The 17,008-nt window shown below is 38.1% G+C and overlaps 1 protein-coding gene across 6 annotated transcripts in view; it reads left to right on the top strand.

Annotated features, from left to right (window-relative positions):
• Positions 1-15,877, top strand: part of LOC115219800 (protrudin) — a 95,253-nt gene extending 79,376 nt beyond the window's left edge. For all 6 annotated transcript variants that reach the window (XM_029790069.2, XM_029790071.2, XM_029790070.2 and 3 more), the window contains exons 8-12: positions 3,968-4,030; positions 7,250-7,379; positions 8,158-8,207; positions 10,319-10,400; positions 12,727-15,877. In XM_029790069.2, coding sequence (XP_029645929.1) covers positions 3,968-4,030; positions 7,250-7,379; positions 8,158-8,207; positions 10,319-10,400; positions 12,727-12,815 — 414 coding nt within the window. In that variant the 3' untranslated portion in view covers positions 12,816-15,877. The remainder of the gene's footprint in view (positions 1-3,967; positions 4,031-7,249; positions 7,380-8,157; positions 8,208-10,318; positions 10,401-12,726) is intronic.
• The last annotated feature ends 1,131 nt before the right edge of the window (positions 15,878-17,008 follow it).

The following is a 17,008-nucleotide window of genomic DNA, read 5'->3' as shown; positions in this document are numbered from 1 at the left end:
GTATTTTTCCCAGCGTCCTAAAGATTCTGTCAGCTCACTGTCCTACTAAGAATAAATATTAATTTAATTGTTCAACCACTGAGCCATGCACCTTCCTCTTTGGGTTAGGGTTCTCTTATTCACATTCCTTTAACTTGAAAGTGTGTCTTGATACGTCTTTACCATCTTTCTTTTCCACCTGGCATAACCATATAAAGAAACTGGAATTTTGCAATATTATTTTATTCACTCTGTTTAAAATATTCTTCATCTGAAGCAATGCATCGGTACAGGTGCGTTTCCCACCATCTGAAGCAGTGCTAGAACTCTTGCGAAGTGATGCCTTTTAACACTTCTGTCCTTTTTTTTCCTTTACCTTTTCCACATCTGCATATTCCGTAGCAGTAGCTTTCATCACTAGTGATGACTTTTGGAAAAAGGTTCGGATCAACTTCCAACTGTTCTTTCAGTTCAGGACATGCATTCAGTTGTAACTGCTTTTGATCTTCCATGAACAAGTGACACACGAATTTTGCTGCAACTCTTTTCATTTGCAACTCCTCACTCAAAGTTCATTGGCAGAAGCTCCAGGGCACACCAGTTTTATCAACAAGTTTGTCAATTGTTTGGTGATGGTCCTCCAAGATCAGTTCATGAATTTTCATGATCTTTTCATTTCGGTCACTCCGAAAAGCTCTATCTACGATGATTTCATCTCAATCGAAGGAGAGGGGCTTTCTCTGTCTGGGTTGCGGATCCGTGGAGTAAGCTGCCGGACGAGATAGTGAAGATGCCGATGACAGCTTGGTTCAAAGTCTCTCTTGACCAGAAATGGCCTGAACTCTTTGTATGACCACCCTCCCTGTCCCCCTACATGGCCTTGCTTTTGCTTTTTGAGCCAATAAAAATTGAATTGAATTGAATTTGGGAGATCAACAGTTGTCCTGAATGAGGTTGGTCTTCAAGGAACAAGTGACCATTCCTAAAGTGTGAAAACCACTCATAAACTTGTGTTTTGCTCATGGCAGCATCCTTATAAGCTGTTTGAGGTATGACAACTGTTTTGGCCGCTGTTTTCCCCAACAGAATTTCATGGAAGTATGCTGTCCCTTCGTTTCAGCCATTGCAAAATTCAGTGAACAGAGGAGAAGCGCTGCAAAACAAAGGCACACTGCATGGCAGTACGACATCACCTAATGACACCAGTCAGCAGACTGATGCCTGAGGGTTGCATCAAGTGGCTCCTAGCAGCGAAAGACTGAACTACAACGGGCTTTTCCCCACAGAGAATGTTTCCGGTTAACGTTAGGGTACCCCTTGTATATCACCCTATGACAAGATACCCATTCCTGTCTCTCTATCATACTTTAACCTCTCATCATCTGGCATAAAGCCACTTTGCTCAGTGCCCCTCCTCACTTGGTGGGGTTTTGTGTTGCAGCTTACTTGGTGACCTCACTAGTGCTGGTGCCATGCAAAAAGCACCCAGAACACTCTGGGTTGGCATTAAGAGGGGTATCTACCTGTAGAAACCATGCCAAAGCAGGTATTGGAATTTGGTGTTGTTCTCTTACTCACTGGTTCTTGTCAGACCATCCAATCCATTCTAGTATGAAAAGCAAACATTAAATGGTGATGATGATGATGTATACTATTTTATTAAAACTGAAGAAACTTTGAAAGCTGTTTGATATATATATATATATATATATATATATATATATGATGTATAAAAACATGTAACATACAAATAAATATGTAAATATAAAACCATCCGAATTTCTGAGTACCTAATTTCTTCTAATATAAAATACATGTACATCATCTCCAAACCTTCTAATATATATCATCATCATCATCGTTTAATGTCCGTTCTCCATGCTAGCATGAGTTTTATATATATATATATATATATAGTAAATAAAAAAAATAAGAACAAACAAAAAAAAACGTGAGGATGTGGTACATGTCAAGTATTAGCAGACGCTCAGGGAAGTAAAGAAAGATGGTTTAACGTTTTGAGCAACGCTCTTCTTCAGAAACAGAGGAAAGTCTAATAGAAAGGAAGACGGCAGAAGAAAATCGCCAACAATTCACATGTGGTTACATTTTGAAATGACTGGAAGGGAATGGGTGAAGAAAAAGTTCTTTCTAAGACAGGAGAGTGTAAGAGAAGAGGGTATGTGTATGTGTTTGTAATAGCACGTGTATGTGTCTGGTTTTGGCTGCTTATGTGTGTATCTGTGAGTGACCTTTGTGTTTCTTAATGCAGGAAGGATTCAGCAGTACGGTAACAGGAGTGGTGGTCTTTTGTGTAGTTGTGTGTCTCTCCACATGTGTGTAGAGGAATGGTTAGTAGAAGGGTGTTTGACTGCCAGTTTGAAGTATGTGTATGTATGTGCATATGTGTGTGTACGTGTGTGTATATACACCCATGTATGTATGTGTATTGTGTGTGTGATGTATGTGTGAATTCATGTGTATGTGTGCACATGTTATAGTCAGTTATAGCCTTGGTTTATATTTTCCCTTTTTATAAGTGATATACTGTCTGAATTGAAATTAGCATTTCGGACTACAGGTCATTCAAAAACAAATTGACATAATGTTATAAATAATAAAGACAATGCTGCTTAATTTTGAGAACAATAAAATTATAAAAATGTTAAGCGTAACTCTGGCATAACGCTTTGATATGTAAATATGACAAATTAATGTGAGAGAAATTGCTGAGAACACAAACATGTTTCAAGTTTTTGTGTAGCTGAAGGGAATCTAATTCTAAATATACACATGTGGTGTATGTGAGAAATATATCAGGTTGAATGTGTCCTTGCTTAAACAACAATGTAACAAAGAATGAGATAATAAATCTTGATATATAAGATAATCTAAAAACAATAAAATAACTATACAAAAATAGCTGTATAATTATGCTAATGGATTATTAAGGCTGTGTGTATAACCAAGGACAATTGATATGCCAAACATAGAAACAAAAACTAATTATATTAATATAAAATGAAATGAAACTTGAATTCAGGTTTCTTTAATATCCCCCTTCGTCCTTTATATGTTTCTTTATTAGCCACACAGGGCTGCACACAGACGGGACAGATTACAAAGTAGAGCTTTTCTTTTTTGGGGAGAGAAGAAAAAAAAAGTGGGGTAGGTTTTCGATCAAAAGGGAAAGAAAAAGAAAAAGAAAGATCGTAAAAGGGAAAGATGTAAAGGGGGAAGCAGATAAGGTTTATCTGGGGAAAGAAAAGCCTATGGAAAAGACCACGGTAACCTCGGTCAATAATGTTACATATTACCACATTTGTTTGCAAGTGGGTAACCCTCTGTTTTAAATTTTCTGGGTTCATAGGATTATGCTCAAGGTATTATATGTGTGTAAATTTACGTGTGTGCACAGATCAAGCCAGTTCTTCCTTTACATATATGTACTTGTGTATTTATGTGTGTCCAAACTAAACCTTTAATACAGCCTTTGTGTTGTGCCTTTGAGTAAGACATAAAGTCACACACCTTAATCTGCCTTAACTGATAATTTTCACTTCCTGTTACAGTAATTAAAGATATCTAAGGCCTGCTGTAAAAATTACTGAATTTGTAAAATACCCACTTTTGTGTTGCACCAACTCTTCCATGTTGAAAATAAAATTGACTTGTATTTCTAGTTCTGATGGTGGTTTTCAATATTTTATTGATTTAAGGAAGGTGGCGAGTCTGTAGAATCGTTAGCACACAGAGCAAAATGCTTAGCGGCATTTCATCTGTCTTTACATTCTGAGTTCAAATTCTCCTGAGGTTAACTTTGCCTTTCGTCCTTTCGGGGGCAATAAAATAAGTACCAGCTGAACACTGGGGCTGATGTAATTAACTCTCCCCAACTGTGAAATTGCTGGCCTTGTGCCAAAATTTGAAGTATTTTATTGATTTACAGTTTGTAGTCTCTATTTAGCAATTGTTTTCTGTTTTTCAGGTGAATTCCAAAAAAGGTGAAAATGAAGAATCCCCAGAGAAGGAAGAAATTTCTACCTCGGATGTAAGTTATAAATTGAGTTACAAGAAAGAATGAATAACTAGCACTATGACCTGGCAACGCCGGGTCATTGTGGTAGTGCATGCATATACAGCTGCGTGCATGCACACATGCACGCGAGTACTGTCCAAATCTCTGACCAATCACATAGAGCTAGCTGGCATTCAATTGGCGTATCAAGTTTCGGGCATTTTGATTGGGTTTTGGATAGAAAATTCACAAAGAAGTCACTTCTATTGATTTTCTAATGGCTTTGGGAAATGTAAAGATGTGCACGACCACCCTTGGACGGTTTTAAATAACCATAGAAAGTGTGAGCCCTCTAATTGAAGACTGTAGTCTGTATGGATAGAAAATACAAACCAGCCGTACATCGTTTACTTGAGAAAGCATTAAGCTGTAAAGTAATTATTTCCAAAAGGCATAGGTGTGGTTCTGTGGTAAGAAGCTTGGTTTTTAACCACATGGTTTGGGGTTCAGTCCCACTGCATGGCACCTTGAGCAAGTGTCTTCTACTACAGCTTCAGGCCGATCAAAGCCTTGTGTATTTGGTAAACTGAAAGAAGCCCATCCTATATACTTATATATCTATGTGTGTGTGTCTTTGTGTCTGTTTGTCTCCCCATGACACCAACGCGGCTTGACAACCGGTGTTGGTGTATTGACGTCTTTGTAGCTTAGCAGTTCAGCAAAAAGAGACCAATAGAATAAGTACCAGGCTTCAAAAGAAAAAATAAATACGGAAGTTGATTCATTCAACTAAAAGTTCTTCAAGGCAGTGCCCCAGCATGGTCACAGTCTAAAGACTGAAACAAGTGAAAGATAATGGTAAAAGTAGTAACAAAGAGACAGTGGATAATATGGTTTCTGGAGTCAATTCATGACAGATCAGCCTTTTAGCACTTTGACAGAGCTATATGTCAGTGTAGTCTGAACCTGGTATGCTGAGCTTGTAGACTTGTCTCACCCTATACTTGATCAAAATTGATTGAAGCTAGTCAACTAAAATCGATTAATTTGGAGATCTGACCCCCTTCAAGACTACTCATCATCATCATCATTTAACGTCCACTTTCCATGCTAGCATGGGTTGGACGATTTGACTGAGGCCTGGCGAACCAGACTCCAATCTGATCTGGCAGAGTTTATACAGCTGGATGCCCTTTCTGACGCCAACCACTCCAAGAGTGTAGTGGGTGCTTTTACGTGCCACCGACACGAGGGCCAGTTTGGTGATACTGGCAACGGCCACGTCCAAATGGTGCTTTTTACGTGCCACCTGCACTCGCGACGTCCTCGCTCGAATGTTTCACGTGCCACCAACACAAGTGCTGGTAAGGCAATGCGGTAACGATCACACTCGAATGGTGTGCTATTGCTCTGTAACTATAAAATGGAGTGGAAAATTCTTTATGATCTTCTGCTTTCATGTTAACATTGATATTAACTGTTATGATGATGCAATTATGAAATTTGAAAGCAAATTTACTCTAATGCTACCCATTTTCTCCATAACAGGTTGTTATATTTAAAGTAGATTTCGCGCTGGGCGAAATGCTTAGTGGTATTTCGTCTGTCGTTACGTTCTGAGTTCAAATTCCGCCATGGTCGACTTTGCCTTTCATCCTTTCGGGGTCGATAAATTAAGTACCAGTTTCGTACTGGGGTCGATGTAATCGACTTAATCCCTTTGTCTGTCCTTGTTTGTCCCCTCTATGTTAACCCTTGTGGGCAATAAAGAAATATATATTTAAAGTAGATTTAAATTTGCTAACCTCATTTTTCTTCTAGCTAAGATTATATTGTCTAAGAAAATATTGGAATGAATTAAATGTAAGTTATGAAAGTGTTAAGTGTATGTATGCATACATGCATGTATGCACCTACCTGCCTGCCCACACATAGGTATTTGTCCAACCTATTGCAGCAATGAGAAAACAGAACAGCTGTTGATAGATTATATTTTAACAGCAATCATTTTAAATAATAATAATAATAATGAAATTATTGTATACAGTGCTCAGGTGCACCACAACTTGTCAAAGGTGCATATAAAGCATATACAGTAGTGTACAAATGTCTGAAAAGTGAACAGTGTAAGAGTCAGATACATGCTTGCGTGTGTATGGAGGGGAGAAAATCAGGTGTAGTGTTGGTGAATCTCAGAAAGCATGGAAGTTCTGAAGGATGCAGTGCTCCGACAACTAACAACTGATGCTGGCAGTCTGTTCCATGCTTCAGCAACTCTTAGCATGAAAAAATGTTTCCGAAAGTCATGGGAGCTGTGCTGTTTTCTGACTTTGTAAACATGTCCACGGGTGTTAGACAGGTGGAGTTTGAAAAGGTGCTCTGAGTTATTCATCTTGTAACCAAGATATTCATCTTGGTTATGTTGCAATATGCATGTTTTAGTGCAGTATTTATACTGAGGTATTTTGTCTATGCTTGATTACTATTTGTAAGGTATTAAGCTGTCAGCCCTTTAACAGTATGGCAAACCATTTTGTAGAAACTAATTATATTTAAAGATTAATTAAAGAATTGTTGAAGCCTTAAACAAAATTCCTGTGGTATTTGGTTACGGCCCTTTACATTCAGGATTCAAATACTGACTATGTCAACTTTGCCCCTGCTCTTTCCAGGCTCAAGAAAATACAGAACCAGTCATGTTTTAGGGTTGGTTTAATATACCTATAAAACATTCTAGATGTGAATGGAATCATATTGTGTACATAGCTTCTCTACAGACTTCTTTAGAATCGTTCTTTCTTTTATTCTTTTACTCGTTTCAGTCATTTGACTGCAGCCATACTGGAGCACCACCCTTAGTCAAACTATTCAACCCTTGGACTTATTCTTTGTAAGCCTAGTACTTATTCTGTCGGTCTCTTTTGGTGAACAGCTAAGTTACAGGGATGTAAACACACCAACATCAGTTGTCAAGCAATGGAGGGAGGACAAACACAGACATATGCACACACACACACACACACATATACAACAGGCTTCTTTCAGTTTCTGTCTACCAAATCCTCTCACAAGGTCTTGGTTAGCCTAAGGCTATAGTAGAAGGTACTTGCTCAAGGTGCCCTGTAGTGGGACTGAACCTGGAACCATGTGGTTGGGAAGCAAGCTTCTTACCACACAGCCACTCCTTTGCCAATCAGTTGACGTTTTTTTTTCTTTTTCGTATCTTTAATCTCTCAATATTTTTCATTCTAGGGAGAGTTTGACTTTGTGAATTGTGATTCAGTCGGTTATGCAGAAAATCGCCATGAGCCTTTGCCTACCAAACCTGGAATGGTGGCACGTTTGATGGAGCTGAAGAAACGCCGACAATATATTGCAAGTGGTAAGATATATTTTATGTGTCGTTTGTCATTCAATGTAAATAGTGAGATCTTTTGGTCTGCAACCCTTACATATAATCTCCATCATAATCAGTATACTTACTAATGCTTACCATAGCATGGGCTGGACAGTTTGACAGGATGCAAAGAGCTGGAGGACCATGTCTTGTTGAAACATCTGAATTTGGTAGAGATTGTTTTTCTGGGTACATTATTACATAATACAACTACTAAAGAGATTGTCTCTGCTCAAGTCACTGACCAGTTTACAGAATGTAATGGGTCCTTTTTCTGTGACAACGGTACAACTAACATCACCTTGTAACTTTGTAAGACTAACCCTTTAACATTTAAACCGGCCGCATCCAGCTTAAATATTTTGTCTATTTTATGTTTGAACCAGCCAGATCTGATCTCTCACACCTACCCTACAATGTCATTCTGAAAATGCAACAATCACATTAATGAACTCTCAAAACTATGAGGTGATGCCTAATTAATTTAAGACAATGTGAATAAATAAGCTTTACGTTTGACAGAAAATCTGAATACTAAAGGGTTAAAGAATTGTCTCATTCCTGACAAAGAGGAAGAATAAGGAAGAGAGAGAAAGAAAGAAAGAGTGTGTGTGTGTGTGTGTGTGTGGTGTCTTTAGATGCAGTGTTGTGGGAAATTAAAGTATGACAAGAGGAACAGATTTGTTGTTGCGAGAGAGGGTAGTAGTGAAAAGAGTAAAGTTTTCCCAGACACCCCTATCATCTCACACTTTGTTTATTACAGGTGCCTGTAATGCTTGTAACGTTTCATTTTCTTCCATTCTGAAAAGAAGAGTAAGTATTATGTTTCTCAAAAATCTAATTCATCATCATCATCGGGGTCTGGGAAGCCAGGAGGCTGCACCAGGCTCCAGTCTGATCTGGCAGTGTTTCTACAGCTGGATGCCCTTCCTAATGCCAACCACTCCATGAGTGTAGTGGGTGCTTTTTACGTGGGAGGCTGGCAGCGGCCACAATCGGTTGGTGCTTTTTATGTGTGACTGGCACAGAAGCCAGTCAAGGCAGCGCTGGCATCGGCCACGTTTGGATGGTGCTTTTTGCATGCTACCGGCACAGAAGCCAGTCAAGGCAGCGCTGGCATCAGCCATGTTCAAATGGTGCTTTTTGCGTGCTACCGGCACAGAAGCCAGTCAAGGCAGCGCTGGCATCGGCCACGTTTGGATGGTGCTTTTTACGTGCCACTGGCACAGAAGCCAGTCAAGGCAGCGCTGGCATTGGCCACGTTTGGATGGTGCTTTTTGCGTGCTACCAGCACAGAAGCCAGTCAAGGCAGCGCTGGCATCGGCCACGTTTGGATGGTGCTTTTTACGTGCCACTGGCACAGGTATCACAACTACTATTTCTATTTGATATTTATTTCGATGTTGATGTACTTGACTCAATAGGTCTCCTCAAGCAATTAAATTTCAAAATAAATTTAGATATATCAGTTGCCATGCATTCAGTGAGACTTACTAAGGCAGTAGTGTATGACTGGATACTCTTCATGCGGACAACTTAATTGTTTTTCTTGCAAGTTATCTTTATACCACAGCTCTTCTTAACACAGTGTCATTGTTGAGCTATGGGATCTGTTGTTTAGAAGACATGTAAACAAGCATAACAACTTTTTCTTAATATATGTCAACATGAAGACATGTTGAAACATCACAAGCAAATACACATACACGCGTTTATATGGTATCTTCATTTAGATTATCATGTTGCATCTACTTTCTATGCTCTTTTGGGTTGGGTGATTTGATAGGTTCCAACAGCTTGGAGGGCCATGTCTTGTGAAATGTCTGTTTTTTGGGCTGGATTTTCTTCCTAACATCAACCAATGCATCCAGTGTGTGGGTTGAATGCATTTTCTCAAGGCACCAACCTTGTATGTTTATCTTTGACTGTGTATTTGCAAAGAATATAAATGTGAGAAACTTGTTCTCTTTGAACAAATTTGAGCAAGTCCCAGATATATTCTCTCATCATCATCATCATCATCGTTTAACGTCCGCTTTCCATGCTAGCATGGGTTGGACATAGTTCTGGGAAGCCAGAAGGCTGCACCAGGCCCATTCTGATCTGGCAATGTTTCTACAGCTGGATGCCCTTCCTAACGCCAACCACTCCGTGAGTGTAGTGGGTGCTTCTTACGTACCACCGGCACAGGTGCCAGACGAGGCTGGCAAACGGCCACGATCAGATGGTGCTTTTCACGTGCCACCGGCATGGAGGCCAATCGGGGCGGCGCTGGCAATGGCCACGTTCGGATGGTTCTCTTACATGGCACTGGTATCACAACTACAATTTCCATTGATGTGGATTGATTAGAAATGCAGTGAACATTAATTGTCCCATTGGAAATGTATGACTCTTGCAATATAAATTAAAATCTCACACCTCGACTGACACTCCATCGGTTACAATGACAAAGGTTTCTGTTAATCTGATCAACAGAACAGCCTGCTCAAGAAATTAATGTGCAAGTGGCTGACATGTGTACCCTTAACGTAGTTCTCAGGGAGATTCAGCATGGCACAGAATGTGACAAGGCTGGCCCTTTGAAATACAGGTACAATTCATTTTTGCCGACTGAGTAGACTGAAGCAACATAAAATAAAGTATCTTGCCCAAGGACACAATGTGCTGCCAGTATTTGAACTCACAACCTTACGATCATCAGCCAAATGCCCTAACCACTACGCCACATGCCTGCCTGCTTCAATACATGCAATTATCCAAACACACAGTATTCACTGAAACATTGGCTCCTAATTTTCAACAGTCTACTGTTACTTGTTTATAATTCAGTGAAATGAATGTTTACACTTAATCACACACTCAATATTTACTCTGTCTTGTCTGTTTCAAACTAATAGATTTCTACTTTCGTTCATTTCCAGTACTACTGTCGTCACTGTGGTAACCACTTCTGCGCTAAATGTTGTGCTCAAAAAGTACCCAAGTCCTTATTTGGAGCCACAGGTTGGTGAATTTTTTTCCAGTTACCTCCTTAGTTATATGACATACTGAAAAGCAGCGAGCTGGCAGAATCGTTAGCATGCTGGGCGAAATGCGTAGCCGTATTTCGTTTGCCGTTACATTCTGGGTTCAAATTCCGCCGAGGTCGACTTTGCCTTTCATCCTTTCGGGGTCGATAAATTAAGTACCAGTTACGCACTGGGGTCGATGTAATCGACTTAATCCGTTTGTCTGTCCTTGTTTGTCCCCTCTATGTTTAGCCCCTTGTGGGTAGTGAAGAAATAGGTATTTCGTCTGCCTTTACGTTGTGAGTTCAAATTCCGCAGAGGTCGACTTTGCCTTTCATCCTGTTGGGGTCAATAAATTAAGTACCAGTTACGCACTGGGGTCGATGTAATCGACTTAATCCATTTGCCTGCCCTTGTTTGTCCCCGCTGTGTTTAGCCCCTTGTGGGCAGCAAAGAAATATATATGACATACTGATATATCAGCATCCTTTAATATCCTGGTAAACTGACTGATCTATTGATTGAGGAATCAAATAATTATTTTATACATAATTTAGTTCACTTTCCCACTCACTTTATCAACATAACACTTCTCAAAAAAAACAAAAGAAAAAAAACTGTCTTTCTCACTTCAATCTTCTGTTCAGAAGGCAATTAATTGTCTCATCGCTGTGCATCTTCCTGGCAAGCTCCACCTGTCTAACACCCGTGGACATGTTTACAAAGTCAGAAAACAGCACAGCTCCCATGACTTTCGGAAACATTTTTTCACACTAAGAGTTGCTGAAGCATGGAACAGACTGCCAGCATCAGTTGTTAGTTGTTGGAGCACTGCATCCTTCAGAACTTCCATGCTTCCTGAGATTCGCCAACACTACACCTGATTTTCTCCCCTCCATACACACACAAGCATGTATCTGACTCATACACTGTTCACTTTCCAGACATTTGTACATTACTGCATATACTTTATACGCACTTTTGACAAGTTGTGGTGCACCTGAGCACTGTATACAATAATTTCATTATTATTATAAATCTTACACAAAGGCATTCAGTCAATGCACATTTCAGTGTAGCAAGTTACTTAATCCATTAATGACAGCATATTTTTCTAGATAGGATTTTCTACGTACATCACTCCAGGAGAGCCTTTATATTCTAGCCCAACTGTCTCTTCTGGCTTTTCGCTACTTTAAGGAAGCGGAGCAGCATTCATAACCTTTGTGTGGAGGCACATGGCCTAGTGGTTAGAGTAGCGCACTCGCAGTCGAGGGATCGCAGGTTCGAATCTCAGACCGGGCATTTTTTTTTTATATTTATGAGCGAAACACCTAAGCTCCATGCAGCTCCTGCAGAAGGTAATGGCAAACTCCTGCTGACTCTTTCGCCACAACTTTCTCTCACTCTTTCCTCCTGCATCTTGCAGCTCATCTGCGACGGACCGGCGTCCCGTCCAGGTGGGGAACCTATTACGCCAAGAAACCGGGAAACCGGCCCTTATGAGCCAGGCATGGCTTGAGAAGGAACAACCATTCATAACCTTTGTAGGTACTCACAGACTGGTGAGGTTTGAGGCAGCTGATACTCAGTTTCAATTATTTTCAAAGGGGACAAGAGAAGGAAAGCAGGCACATAAGGTGAGTCTGCATAGAAGTATCCAGCTTGCTAGTTCAGCGCAGCAGGGTCCATTATGGTCAGAGTAGAAGGGATGTGTTAACGAAACAGTACATCTGTGAACTGCTTCTAACAGATGATGAGCTTCAAAAAACAGAAAAGAAATACTTTGAGCCAGAATAACTAGTAGTCACGGATGAGGGCAGCTTCTATAGGCAGCACCTTTTAGTAAAATCATTTGATATATATAATGTTGCCTGGACAGTAGGCATGTGTAATTTCAGATGTAGCTTCTGGTGGTGACGGGTAGGGGTAAGATCAGACCAGATTCTGTGGATGTTGGTATAAATGTGAAAAAATTGTACAGCAACAAATGATGTCATTAAAAATATAAATTAAATCCTATAACAACTACAGCTGTGTGTGTGTGTGTACATACACACACACGTTTTATTATATTTGAGGATTGCTTATTAGACAAAGCTTCACTTAGCAATTTATTGATTTTAAAACTATATCTCCCCTACTTCCTCCGTCAGCCCTAACATTCAGAGATGTTCAAAGCATCTAGATTAAATAACAAAGTGTTAATTCTCCCATTGCATGACTTCTTAGAACCATAAAAGTTCAGTAATTAATCAATCAATTGAACAGTTAATGTAGGATAATTATATATAAAATGATTTCTCTGTTTTTAATTTCAGCTCCTTCAGCTCAAACCGAGACTGTTCTGGTGTGTAATACTTGCTACAATATGCTCATGAAGAAAGAAGATAAAGAGAAACCAAGCTGAATAACTGTTTGGTGACAGCTTGTCATCTGAACTACACACTTTAAGAGCATCAAACACTCCGAGAGAAAACTGTGCTGTCCTAGACTTACTCCTCAGCAAGACCACAACACCTGCTGCCACAAGCGACACTCACCGTTCCGACAAGAGTATGGACATCAGTATTATTTCAAAAGAAGCAGAAAACAATCATACTTTCAGTTTCCTTCTGTTCTTTTCATTATGGTTTTTCTAATTGTTAAAGTTTTAACTTTAGAAATTCACACATTATTTTCAGTTTTGTGAGTACCCAGTTTGAAAGGAATGGTCCCAGAGGAATTCAGATCATGTTTCAAAACTTAGTGAGAGGAATTTTTTAAGTTAAAAAAAAAAAAAACCCAGTATTTCTCCTTTATTTTGAGAGTAGTATGAAAGCAAAGCCTAATAATTTATTTTAAATAACCCTTCCCAACCTATATATATATATACACATCCAGTTTTTGCTTCAGTGCCAGTGTAGTTACTCTTTCATAAAGAGTTTTATCTTCAGTGTGAAGAATGCTTGCAGTTGGCTAAAATAAAAAGAGATGGGTTATGGTTGTTCTGTGTGTGAAGAACAGGTTTGGATTACGTAACTATACAAATTGCGTTTGCTTATATTTGAAGTTGGAGTAACTGTTTCATTGACGGAACTGATTAACGTAATTCTGTTAATTGGTTTCTTCTGCTCAATTACTATTTTAGTAAACTTCCATAAAGTATTAGTCATAAATAAGGGGAAACCTTATAAGTATTGTCGTAATAGATAGCAGTAGATTGGAAGTGCTACAAAAGAAATTTAATATTCAGAGAAAATTAGACATAATCCCAGCTGTTGACCTACGGTGGAATTACCTTTACGTATTTCCGCAGCAAAAAGCTATATTTAGTTAAGTTGTACCAGAGACAGTTAACACAACACTTCATTTTTCTGACATACAAAATACATTTATCCTGCATTATTGCATTGTGTATGGCACAAGTGAATCCAAAATCTTAATCTTTATTGTTTTGATGGCTAATAATTTTGCTACTTAGTAACAAAAATTCAAATCATTATCAACAATGTCTTTATCTAACTGTGGTCAAATTTGCCTTTCATCCCAGCCCCTCTTATTTAACATGTGCTATTATATTGCTATACTGTCATCTCATCTGTAGGGTCCTATTGCTAATATGAGAAACCGTTCTTAATTTAGCCTTGCTGCATTAATGCTTCAATGTTTGGATTTGCTTCTGCTCTTTACTCATAACATTTATTCTTACCAGATCATTTTATCAGTGATTTGTCATGTTACTTTTGTCTTGTTCTTTCAAACAAGATCTGAGAATATGAGTGAAAAAGTTTCCACCATCTCAGTCAAACAATTATTTAATAATGGATAAATTTCAATTTTAAATAAATCTAGTTGAGCTCACAGCAATTTTATTAAAGGCAGGGTATATGGCAGATTTCAAGAGAACTCAGTATGCAAAAATAGGGTCATTTTGCACAGCTTAAATTCTACAATTGAAAAGTTTAAATTTAAAAGTAACTTCTATATTGACAGAGTTACTATATTAACTACAGTTACTTACTAAAAGTATATTTCTCTGTTCCCCACCCCAAGAAATCTTAATGCAAACTTTAAGTATCCCACTAAATTAAGACAGAATTGTTAGTGCCAGACAACATGCTTAGCAACATTTCTCCTGGCTTTATGTTCTGAGTTCAAATTCCACCAAGATTAACTTTGCTTTTCATCCTTCCAGGGTTGATAAAATAAATACCAGTTGAGCACTGGAGTCAATGTAATTGACTGGGGCATACTTGACAGAGAACATTTTCTTTCCAAGAAATCAATAATCAAATAGAATTATTTGGTGAGTGAATCATGGAAAATGCTTTTTACTGATGAAGTATTACGATGATGGCGAAATAAGGATTGATTTCATATTATATATGAGCAGGGGATAAACTACCTAAAGAATGTTTAGTGGTGTACATTCAAGCCATAATAAATTTGATATTTAAGGATGAACCCTTTCTTTTAGACTTACCAACTACTTTATAAATCATTGTGGAATATGAACACTTTAAATATGAAAGTATTGGGTTTATATTATCAGCTTAAAGTGTGTGTTGGTAATTCTGTTTCTAGGGTTACAAGTCCGTCCTGTATAACCATTAAGTTCTGAGCCAACAAAAAGAAAAAAAAACTTGCTTTATTAAAGTGTATAAGGTAAAGTTATACTTATAACCAAATCTTCCAGGTCTTCAACAAAATATTTTAAATATACAAAGTGTTTCAGAGATTTTTTTCTTCAATTATTTACTATCAGCTACAAGTATTTTTCAAAGTCTTATCTATCAAAACCTGTTTTTGAGAGGCTGTACAACACATCTAATCCTCTCTTCAGCATTGTTCTCATTTTCTTCAAACACTGTTGACCTTTTCTATATTCATGGGATAAAGTTTACATTAAAATTTCATTCTTGATGGGACCATCTCTAACGAAGCAAAACTGAATTGAAATATTTAAGTTTTCTACCACTTCCTACATCAAACATCACACGAAATCTTTTACCAAGAATTGCTTTTATCTAGTCGTATTAAAATTATGTTGATACTGATAATGAGATAACGAGAAACGTGTTTCTAATGTAAAAACAATCATTCGGTGTTCAAATGGATTCATTTTGTCTTGATTTCCTTTTTTTTTTTTTTTTTTTTTTTTAATGGTCTCAGACTTAATGGGAATTCATTTTATCATGCGACTGGGTGTGAATTAGAAATATTTCCAAGGAGTTGACTCTTACACAAAAGCTACTGCAATTTTTGTGTTCCAGGAACTGAAACTTAAAATGTAATTTTTTTTTTTAAATCAAAAATCCTTATCACTCACTAAATTGGAGTATGGTCAATTTGTTTAATTTCTGGAAAAAAACATTATCTCTAATTTTGAAGGACCCACGATTGCAGAAAAATCAAACAAAGGAGAGAAAAAAAAACCCAAAACAAATTTGATCTGTCTTCCTTCTTGCTATAAAAACAAATCTTTAAACTGTGAACGAATGACTGCAACATGTTTCCGTGTTTGGTGTTACTCTTTGTGGTGGCTGGTGATAACAAGTAGTCACAATTCTTTTATTTACAATGTGCAACCACATTAGATTGTTGATATTGTGCTGTTATTTTGAAACTCACTTGTTAAAATCTATCACCAAAAAGCTACTTCTTTTTTTTTTTTTTCCAATATGAAATATTCTCATGTAATTTTCCCAAGACTATTGACATTGAGTATTTCACTCTATTTGCAATTGTGATAAACTGTCTTTATTATGTAAATAATAATAATAATAATAATAATAGAAAGTTTTATATAGCTCCGAGCATCTTTAAACATTATATTGGATTTGTTTTTATTTTATTCCTTATTTTTTTTTTACATTGTTTATCATTTCATTCATACCGAGCCACTACTTGTCTTTTAATTACAGAAGTATTCAAATTACACAGCAGTGGAGGCACATGGCCTAGTGGTTAGAGCAGCGAACTCGTGGTCGAGGGACCGCGGGTTCAAATCTCAGACCGGGTGATGTGTGTGTTTATGAGCGAAACACCTAAGCTCCACGCAGCTCCGGCAGAAGGTAATGGCGAACTCTGCTGACTCTTTCGCCACAACTTTCTTTCACTCTTTCCTCCTGCATCTTGCAGCTCACCTGCGATGGACCGGCATCCTGTCCAGGTGGAGAACCTATACACCAGGAAACCGGCCCTTATGAGCCAGGCATAGCTCAAAAAGGAACAACAACAAATTACACAGCATTAGGATTACAGCTAGCTTGTGAGAATTGACACATACCTACATGTCTTGCTGCAAACACTGTTTCTTAATAACTATTCTAATACTCATTTAGTTACTTTCAAATTTCAGTCCATCATTTTAAAGCCTTTTGTAGTTGTAGCTATTTAAAATTATTCTACCAACAGGTGCCATCAATTTGAAGTGATCTGCTTTTTTGTATGCAGCAGTCATTCTCCAATTGCCTGAACCAATGCAGTCTCCTCTCTTACACCTAATTCTGCTTAACCCTTTAGTGTTCGCATTATTCTGCCAAAATGAATGCTTCTTCATCCACATTGTTTTGAACTAATCATGCATTATCTTGTAGCTATGAGATTTTGATGAGGTAG

The sequence above is a fragment of the Octopus sinensis genome, linkage group LG15 (assembly GCF_006345805.1).
Source record: "Octopus sinensis linkage group LG15, ASM634580v1, whole genome shotgun sequence".
In the NCBI taxonomy this organism is placed as follows: Eukaryota; Metazoa; Mollusca; class Cephalopoda; order Octopoda; family Octopodidae; genus Octopus; species Octopus sinensis.
Note: the sequence above shows the minus strand (reverse complement) of the source record. Positions and strands in the feature narration are given on the sequence as shown.